At 47.3% G+C, this 10,050-nt stretch overlaps 1 protein-coding gene across 1 annotated transcript in view; it reads left to right on the forward strand.

Moving 5' to 3' along the window:
* Positions 1-8,577, forward strand: part of LOC128398360 (GTPase IMAP family member 8-like) — a 214,977-nt gene extending 206,400 nt beyond the window's left edge. Inside the window, exons 5-6 of the mRNA XM_053359366.1 lie at positions 6,320-7,045; positions 7,799-8,577. Coding sequence (XP_053215341.1) covers positions 6,320-7,045; positions 7,799-8,577 — 1,505 coding nt within the window. The remainder of the gene's footprint in view (positions 1-6,319; positions 7,046-7,798) is intronic.
* The last annotated feature ends 1,473 nt before the right edge of the window (positions 8,578-10,050 follow it).

The raw sequence follows: 10,050 nt of genomic DNA on the forward strand, positions 1-10,050 counted from the left end.
TAGAGAGGAAGTCTTATCTGCTCTGAACAAAATATATGATGGGCTGCGACAGCTGGAGGAGAAAATGATTTTGTTGAATCAAAAGAGGGACAATACAGCAGCTAAAGTCAGTAAAGAGGTGCCAACGGAAAATGCAGCTACAGAAACTGTACAACAATCTACGCAGGAGACAGATTCAACAGGGCAACTGCAAGGTCAGAGAAAGATGGATGGGATTGTGAATGTATTCCAAAAGACACAGAGAACGCAATACTGGAGGATGGAACTTGGAGGACACTGGCCAAACTTTGGAGTCAAGAAAATTTTTATCTTTGGTGGGACTGTGAAACGAGTGGAAGAATTTTTTTGGAACAATTACTTTTTGGATTACAAACTAAACACTGGGGAGTGCAACACCGGGGAATTGGACAATTGGAGAAAAGGAAATGAAGAATGTTATTGTACGGAATTACCCGGTGTTTGGACCCCCAAGGAGAAAGAGAAGGAAAGGCGAAAGAACTCAACAGGGATCAAGGATGTAGGTAACTACAAACAGGAACAAGAAAACTCGCAGAAGGGGCTTGGAAATGATTTGAGAGCCTCGGACATTAGGACACCTGACTGATAAGGATATAATGATATATGGACTGACATTGCCGTGAACCAGGAAAAGGGGCGCTGGACTAACCTAAAATGAGAAATGTCTTGTGTAATTAACCTATATTTATGGAATTAGTTCAATACTAATGAAATATTAAAAGATGTTGGAAAGGATGTGATTGGCTTTAGCAAAATTTAGTTTAAATTTTGAAAGTTTAATGATTTGAGGACAAGATAAAATTAATGAAATTAATGAAATTATTGTAAAAAAGAAGTGGTTTGAGTAATAAGGTGAAATAAGAATTGGTAAGAACGGTTTGATTATAAATGAAATTATGAGGATATTATATGGGGATATATAATCAAGGGTAAGATAAGAGGTATGAATTTGCTGAACATATTGTGAATTGGAATACAAAGAGGGAGGTGGGAGGGAGTCAGGAAAATAAGTTAAAAAGTGAAAAATGGTGAGAAATTGAAAAGAGAGATTTTTGATTTTCTTGTTTTTTTTCCTTTTTTTGTTTTTCTTCTTTATGTTTTTTCTATGTTTTCTTCAAGCTCCAGAGGCGTCACAAAGAAGGTACCGGGGGGGAGGCGCTGGAACTGGTTGGCATCAGCCCCCTCCCCACTGAAAAGCAGCTGCCTTCAAGAGGTGGTCATCTCTGGAGGGTATTTTCATCAGGACTAGGCCCCAAGGAGCCTACAGACCATCATCCTGAGTGGCTGCAGCTGTTCAGTATGGAGAGAGTCAGAACTTACAGGGTTAAGAAGTTCTGAGTGACGTCTCACATTCTTTGAGGCGTGGCGTTAGAACACTGAGGGGAGTGTTCGTCTGTCACACAGAGTGTGTCAAGCCCGGTCCTGGAGAGCAGCGGAGATGAGTGCTCTGTCTCCGGGAAAGTTACGATCTGTTGTTTTTGCACGAAAATAAAGCTCTTTGTAAGATAAGGAAGAAAGCGTGCGTCGGACTGATTTACTACGTACACACGGCAACACTGCCTTTGCTTCTACCGCTGTATTTTACTCTGCTAAAGGAAGAGACAGCTGGAGGCTGCCCAGAGGGAACAGAGGCACGCAGAGGAAGCGTGTGGGCTCCGGGGGCAAGCAAAGCTGCAAGTCAATTTCACCAAAGGTTATGGGTGGTCAGCTGACGCCGTGAAGCAAGCCAGGTCCGTGCCGGTGTGTGCTGTGATCTCCTGCCAGGAAGGGCGGTGAGAGAAGCTGAAACCAGCTGGGAGCTGTGCCTAACGTTTGAGGCAGCTCGCTGGGAGGAGCTGTGCTTGGACCGGGTGCCGGAGAAGCTACTACTGTTCGTAAGTACGCTGGGCCCCGGGGGAGAAGATGGCAGACAGCCATGAATCGTGTGCAGTCCCCTTTGAAGAGGTGGACGGGAAGGAGCCCTGGGTCGCGTGGCAGGCACTGAAGGTTGCAGTGGGAGCCAGACCAGAGGGGGCCAGACGCTGCACAGAAAGAGCACCAAGTCCAGGAGGGGCTGTGGGACGCCCAGGGAGCCCAATGGGGGCTGGAGCTGTGTTTGGAAGCCGATGCAATGCTTCGACACGCCAGTGTGATGGGCCGTGTGCTGGAGAGCAGCTGAGAGCTGAGAAGAGGAAGGCAGGAGCAGTCCGTTCCTCTGGAAGCTGTGCACCTAAGTTTGGTGGTGCAGGCCAGAAAGGCCATTCCAAGGGTCTTGAGAGTGCCCAGGCTGTTTGGCAGGAGCTGGAGAAGGTTTGCAGAGAAACCACCAAGCTGGAAGCCAAAAGCCACGTCCCCAGATGCAGAGCCTCAAGGAGAGCTGCTGGCAAGGTTGGGGGGGCACAGAAGTCCAAAGGCCAGTTTGTAAAGTTTTCCACTCGTCGTTGTTATGTTTGTAATTCCCCTGACCATCTGCGCCGCTGCTGCCCACAGAGAGAGACAGGGCAGGATGCTGCCAAGGACATTTCCCATGGGAACCAGCCAGGTTTCCATGGCAACCAGCCCGGCAGGAGAGGCCAGCGTGGGAAGACGCAGAGACGGCCAGAGGGGGAAGGAGGTGCTTATCAGCTATCTGCTTCAATGGCTGTTTTGCAAGACAGCAAAGGCCCCAAGGAAGGGGGCAGCAGGAACTCTGTTGCTAAGGCAAAGAAGGACAGAGTGCTGCGTTGGGTAGTTGACTCTGCTGCAAATAGACACCTCGTGACTGAGACACCTGGTGTCCAGATAAAGAACTGCAGAGCTGTTTCAGCTGGGAAATCAGTGTGTTTTGCTGATGGGTCACAGAGACGTGTAACCAATGTGGGAAATGTGTTTGTTTCTTTTTTGCAGGCGCAGCTGGAAGTCTTCGTGTCACCAGGGATGAAATGTTGTCTTTTATCTGTACCATGTCTCTTACAGGAGGGGTATATGGTTTGTTTTGAGAAGAATGTCTGTACAATTTCCAGAGGGGGGAAGCAGCTGGTACGTGTTGAGAAAAATCAGAACAACCTCTTTGTTCTGGAAACACCTCTGGAGGAAGTGGGAGTGGGGAATGCTGGGAAAGCTACCATTCACACTCATGTTTCATGTGCGTGCGTGTGGCACAAGAGGCTTGCACATGTTTCTTGTGAAGATGTTCAGATGTTATCAGAGTTCACCAAAGGGTGCAAGGTAAGAGAATGTGGTGAACCTCTAAATTGCAGGGCTTGCAGGAAAACCAAGAACAAGGGATACAGTTATCCCAGGGTGGAGAGAGTAACCACAAAGCCTTTTGAGCTTGTGCACGCAGACCTGTTTGGCCCCATGCCACAGCCAAGTCTGGACAAAGCCAGGTTTCTGCTGACATTGACAGATGATTTCACTCAGAACTCTTGGGCTTTTTCGCTGAAAACGCAAGAGGACGCAACGCAACTGATCAAGGATTGGGTTGCAGAGGTGGAACTGAGGTTCTCCACCAAGGTGCAGGGATTCAAGTGTGACCGAGGTTCAGAGGTCACTGGGTCTGCTCTAAAGAGTTTCTTTCGCCAGAGGGGGATACGTCACAAGGTGACTTCGCCCCAGGAGAGTGGCGTGGCAGAGCTGAGGAGTAAGGCTCTGGTTCAAGCATCAGAGGTTCTACTGTGTGACTCTGGTTTGCCTCAAAGTTTCTGGGGGGAGGCAGTAAAAACGGCCAATTTCACGATGAACAGGTGCTACAACTCAGTGGTAGGTGACACCCGTATTTCTTGCTCAACGGACAGAGGCCGCAGGTGCATTTCTTCCGTTCGTTTGGTTGCAGAGCCTTGGTGCCTGTACCAAAGTGTCTGCAGCAAGAGGGTGGTCCAAGGTACCAGGAAATGATCTTCTGTGGGTATGAACCTGCTACAAAGGGATGGAGATTTGCTTATCCAGAAGGTGATCAGTCCAAGCTTCTGATCAGTAAACATGCTGAGTTCTATGAGCAGCAGGAAAGTAGGGCAAGGCGCAAAGTGAGCCATGATGTTCTCTCAGATTGTCTGTCTGAATCTGAGGAGGAGGGAGAGCCAGGTGATGGGGACCAGATCACTGATCAGGGTCAGCCCCAGGGAAGGGCGTCTCCACAGGTTGTTAAAGGAGTGTCCAAGAGTGAGCCCTCATCTCCTGTTAGCATAATGGAGAAAGCTCACAGACGGGTCAAGTCAGAGGGGGAGTCGTCTGATGAAGAAGACGCACTTGCTGGCCCCAGTGGGTCAGAAGAAGCACCCCAGTTTGTGCCCAGGCGGTCATCTCGGGCAACAAAGGGAATTCCACCTGAGAGGTTTCGAGTCACAAATGCGTGGGTTGGTCTCGCACAGTGCGAACCTGAGATTTGTGGGGAGGCTCAACAGGCAGGTGAGAAGGTGTGGAACACACAGAGGTCTGTAAATGTGTGTTCACAAGTCCTCTCAGAATGTGATACGAGAGGGGGTATGGAGAGAGTCAGAACTTACAGGGTTAAGAAGTTCTGAGTGACGTCTCACATTCTTTGAGGCGTGGCGTTAGAACACTGAGGGGAGTGTTCGTCTGTCACACAGAGTGTGTCAAGCCCGGTCCAGGAGAGCAGCGGAGATGAGTGCTCTGTCTCCGGGAAAGTTACGATCTGTTGTTTTTGCACGAAAATAAAGCTCTTTGTAAGATAAGGAAGAAAGCGTGCGTCGGACTGATTTACTACGTACACACGGCAACACTGCCTTTGCTTCTACCGCTGTATTTTACTCTGCTAAAGGAAGAGACAGCTGGAGGCTGCCCAGAGGGAACAGAGGCACGCAGAGGAAGCGTGTGGGCTCCGGGGGCAAGCAAAGCTGCAAGTCAATTTCACCAAATTCAGGGCCCTCCCCAAACCAGCCCACCTGCCTGGGAGCTGCAGAAGGGAGGATACCCCAGGCCAGGCTCCCAGGGACCCCCCAAGGCAGCAGCAGGTAAGGTGGGGGGGGCGAGATGCAGCTCTGGCTGGAGGGAGGGAATATCCGGGTGCTTTTCCCCCCAACCGTTCGAGGAGTGGGGAGGGCGAAGCAAGTACACCCGCAGATGTAGAGGGTGGGAAGATTCTGGCAAGAGATTGTGAAGGACAAAGTGTTAGGCATGTTTATTTATTAATGCTTATACACCTGTTGGTGGTAAAAACCACACACCTTCAAAGCCGTTCCCAAAAAGATAGAACAATGAAATTATCAAGAGGAAAAATGAGCAAACCTAATTAAGGACCAATGCATGTAAAAAAAAGTCATCAACTGCCTCCCTAGTAATTGAATCCCAAATCTGCAGGGGCAGAATATGGTGCTTTGAGGTTCTTTCAGGGTTGTGTTTCCATCATAAGCTTCCTCTGGTGATGGAGAGGAGTTTGGGCAAAGCAGGAGCTAATGAACTTCTTTTTCTGGTTCTCTTCCAGCTCAGCATTCTGCCCGGACAATGGATGGATGGAGAGAGGAAGTTAGAGGTAAGTCTCTCCCTTCTCCTGACCCTCCTCTGAAAGAACTACGTGAAGGGAATGGTGAAGGTTGGACCATTCGTGGGCCACAGTTGGAAGGGTGAGGTGGCCCCAGGTGCTTAGGGGAATTGTTGCAGTGTATGGACCCTGCATGGTGGCAATTTGGGGGCGAATTCCCAGGCAACAATTCTGTGGGAATGTTGTGGATACTAGGAGAGGATATAGTGATTAAATATTATCCTTCCTCACTCATGCTAGTGAGCTAGTAGCAGAGCATATTCCCTTGCACATTGCAGGAAGTGAGTTGATGGATTTGTCAGAACCATTTGAGTTATGCAATCGAGTCTGGCTTGTCCAGATTGGATTGTTCCTGGTAAACACCCTTTGTTCCCTCTTAAGAACAATAATGACACAACAGTCTTCTTTTAGAAGGTAATGATAAGATTTACTCACATTCAGTTCACAGTATGATCCTGAAGGCAGGCTTTTGCTTTTAGCTACAGGGAAAGGTGAGGGTTCATCCTCTAGTGAGGGATGAGCCCATGTGCTGCTGACTGAGGGCCAGCACACAGCAAAAGGGCATCAAGATGGAACAAGGTGAAAAAGCGAAAAGAGAAAAGGGAAGATGGCGGCATGACCAGCCCTTTTATGGGGTCTCCCAGGGTCACGCCCATCTACCTGGTCACATGCAAGGGGAGGATGCTCCAGATCAGGTGTGACAGGAAGTCCTCCTGGCTGGAGCAACATCCTCTGTGTGTCCACTCTAGGCAACCAGGAAATGTTGTGTTTGACTGCTTTTGTGATGTTACATCCCACAAGTTTGGTCCTGGATGCCCAGACATCTTCCTAATTCCTTTCCAGAGACCACCAAAGCACAGGAGAGCAGAAACCTCAATGAAGATCTATGGATTGTTCTTGTTGGGAAGACGGGAGGAGGGAGAAGTGCCGCAGGAAACACCATTTTGGGTGAAGAGAAGTTTGAGTCCAAACTCTCCCTGAAGCCAGTGACCGAGACTTACAGCATAGAGGTCCGAGCAGAGAGGTGGAAGGGGAAACAAGTGGTCGTCATTGACACTCCGGACATTTTTGATGCTCGTCTTCAAACACATCATGATATTCTGGAAGTCCAGAAGTGCGTCTCTCTTTGTAAGCCAGGTCCCTATGCCCTGGTGTTTGTGACGCAGGCCAGCCGTTTCACCGAGGAAGACACTGTGGCCGTGAAGAGGGTGGAGGAGGTCTTTGGCCTAGGGGCCACAAAGTACATGATTGTCTTGTTCACCCGCAAAGAAGACCTAGAGACAGAAAGCCTAGAGGAGTACATAGGGCTGTCTGGAAACAGAGCCCTGCAGGATTTGGTGAGGAAATGCCAGGGCCGTTGCTGCGCTTTCAAAAACAAAGGGACGGGAGAGGAAAGGGCCAGCCAGGCGGAAGAGCTGCTGGTGAAAATCGAGCAGATGATGATAGACAACCAGAACAAGCTTTTCCTTGAGCTGTTTCCAAGAGGATCGACAAGGAGCGCAGCTGAAATGAAACCAGAGGAAGATGCAATGGACACAGACGAAGGAGGACCAAATGAATTCCCTGAAGGTAGAGTCAAATTATGATTCTGAAGCAGTTATAGATCTCCCTGGGTTGAGTTTCCCAAGGTAGCCCTTCCTTAAAGAAACCCACCAAATACCTGCGTTTCTTCTTTGTTCAAGTAAGAGCTCAAAGGAGAGCAGAATCCTGCACCTAGAAGGGGGTGGCTCTGTAACCTGCTAACATTTTGCAAATTATGGAGATGGGTGCAAGAGTTTGCTTGCTTTATGGAATTCAGCACATGAGACCTGTGTTCGAGAATGTTTGTTTGGTTGGTTGGTTGGCTGGTTTTTGTGGTGAGGTTTCCCCACGACAACTGACTGTCTAAAGCTGAATCAAAGCAAATGCCATAGAATTATAGAATTGGAAGGGAGCCCCATCGCCATCTAGTCCAACCCCTGCAATGCAGGAATCTCAGCTCAAGCATCCATGACAGACGGCCATCCAACCTCTGCTTAAAAACCTCCAAGGATGGAGAGCCCCTCACCTCCCAAGGGAGACCGTTCCACTGTCAAGCATCTCTTGCCCTCAGAAAGTTCTTCCTGCTATTTAGTTGGAAACTCCTTCCTTGTAACATGTAATATCAATTCAGGTTTCCCAAGGATTGACATTTGCTCTGATTCAGCTTTAAAGAGCAGGTTTTCTTGGGGAAACCAAGACCAGGTCATTGGACACAGAGCTGCAACCTGAGGACTGTGCCTGGGAAGCATGGAGGAAAGGGAAGTGTGGTTAATATGAACATTCCTTATTCCTTCCCAACAGAGCCTGGGAACCTGAGTCTCTCCCACAAGGATTCCGAACTGCGGGTTGTTCTCGTTGGGAAGACGGGAGGAGGCAGAAGTGCCACAGGAAACACCCTTCTGGGGGAGAAGAAGACCTTTGAGTCCAAACTCTCCCCGAAGCCAGTGACCAAGACTTACAGCAGAGAGGTCCGAGCAGAGAGGTGGAAGGGGAAACAAGTGGTCGTCATTGACACTCCGGACATTTTTGATGCTCATCCTCAAACAGAGCATGATATTCTGGAAGTCCAGAAGTGCCTCTCTCTCTGTGAGCAAGGTCCCCACGCCCTGGTATTTGTGACGCAGGCCGGTCGTTTCACCAAGGAAGATGCTGTGGCCGCCAAGAGGGTGGAGAAGGTCTTTGGCCCAGGGGCCACAAAGTACATGATCGTCTTGTTCACCCGCAAAGAAGACCTAGAGACAGAAAGCCTAGAGGAGTACATAGAGCTATCTGGAAACCGACCTCTTCAGGATTTGGTGAGAAAATGCAAGGGCCGTTGCTGCGCTTTCAACAACAAAGGGACGGGAGAGGAAAGGGCCAGCCAGGCGGAAGAGCTGCTGTCTCTGATTGAGATGGTGGTTCAGGAGAACGGGGACCAGCCGTATCTCAAGCCTTGTCTGATGGAGATGTCACTGAGGTCAGATGGAAGGAATCCTGGAGAGACTTCAAAACAAACAGCAGCAGGGGAACCAGTGGAAGATGAAATGAATGCTGGAGGAATCCCTGAAGGGCAGCAGAAGAAGAATCATCAATCCACATAATCAATTACATTATTTCCCCATTTCCCCCCTCACTTCCCCCCCCCCACCAGGAACTTCCCTCAGCTCCCCTCTCTGATTTCCTCCACATATTGTTCTCTGCATGTTATAAAATTGTACATATCCTTGCCTTATCTATCGTGTGTTCAACTAATAAATATTTGGATGCTTATTCAAAACCTGCCAAGGAGTTCAGATCATTTTGTTGTCTTTTTAGGTAATTTGTAAAAAGTTCCCATTCTTCCTTGAAGTCACAATTGTCCTTTTCATGCAGTTTGTATCTCAGTTTGGCCAGTTCCGCATAGCTTATCAGTTTTTCTTGCCACTGCTCTTTCTTTGGGATTTCCTCATTCTTCCATCCTTGTGCTATCAAGACTTTTTACTCTGGGCTAGACTTTCAGAAGAAAAATTTGTTCACATTGTTGCAGGCAAACAGCCTGTAGTTCCTGGGTCTTGCCAATAAAACTCAGGAACCAGGAGGATATCAGAGTCCAACGATTTTATTACTTTCCAAGCAGTAGGTTCAGCGGGATCACTTCCACAAAGACTGAACCCCACCCCCCAAACACCGGGGGGGGGTAGGGTGGTTACCTATAGGTTTCTTACACAAAGCATTAAACTTTCCTGCAATCATATGCATAGAAAGATTTCTCATTACCTCATTCAAGGAAGCAAACTAGCTGTTATTAACCAAAACTCATTTAGATACATTTCACTTTAGCGTGCCTGCGATTCAAGCATAAGCATTCGCTGACATAGCTTTAATTTACCGTGCCTGCGTGGCCTTCGAAGAAGAAGAAGAAGAAGAAGAAGAAGAAGAAGAAGAAGAAGAAGAAGAAGTTATTATTTATACAACACCCATCTGGCTGGCTTCCAACTGAATATTAAAAACAATACAGCATCAGACATTAAAAACATCCCTAAACACTTATCTTTTAAAAGCATTGTCTGAAAAGTGCAGTATAAATGAGTAACACTTTTTTTTTTGAATTTTTTTTATTTTCAATGCAGAATCATAACAAAAATTACAAACATTGAATCCAAAATAATACTATACAAACAAAAATCCCCGGAACATATAGGAAAAAAAACAGAAAACGAGAGGGAAAAAAAGCAAAGGAAACAAGACTAAACTAAACAAAAATGAAAAAACACACATCTACAGAAAAAAAACCATATCATTACGTACATAAACACAAATTGACTTCCTTTCTTTGTTCTAAGACCTCAAAAAATTTACTCTTACTGTGTTGTTGTGTCTAATTAGATTACTTCCACCTTGGTACTTTTTTTTTTTTACACCATTTTTCTTTTCCTTTAGCCCTGTAAAGCATCATTCATTACATACCAATATACTAACTCCAGAACAATGTTTTTTCATATACTCTTTAGCACAACCCCATTCTTTTAATAATTTCTGGTCCGATTGTCCCCTTATGTAAGCTGTGAGTCTTGCCAGATTTATGTATTCACAAA

Source organism: Podarcis raffonei, chromosome 12, assembly GCF_027172205.1.
Source record: "Podarcis raffonei isolate rPodRaf1 chromosome 12, rPodRaf1.pri, whole genome shotgun sequence".
NCBI classification, from domain to species: Eukaryota; Metazoa; Chordata; class Lepidosauria; order Squamata; family Lacertidae; genus Podarcis; species Podarcis raffonei.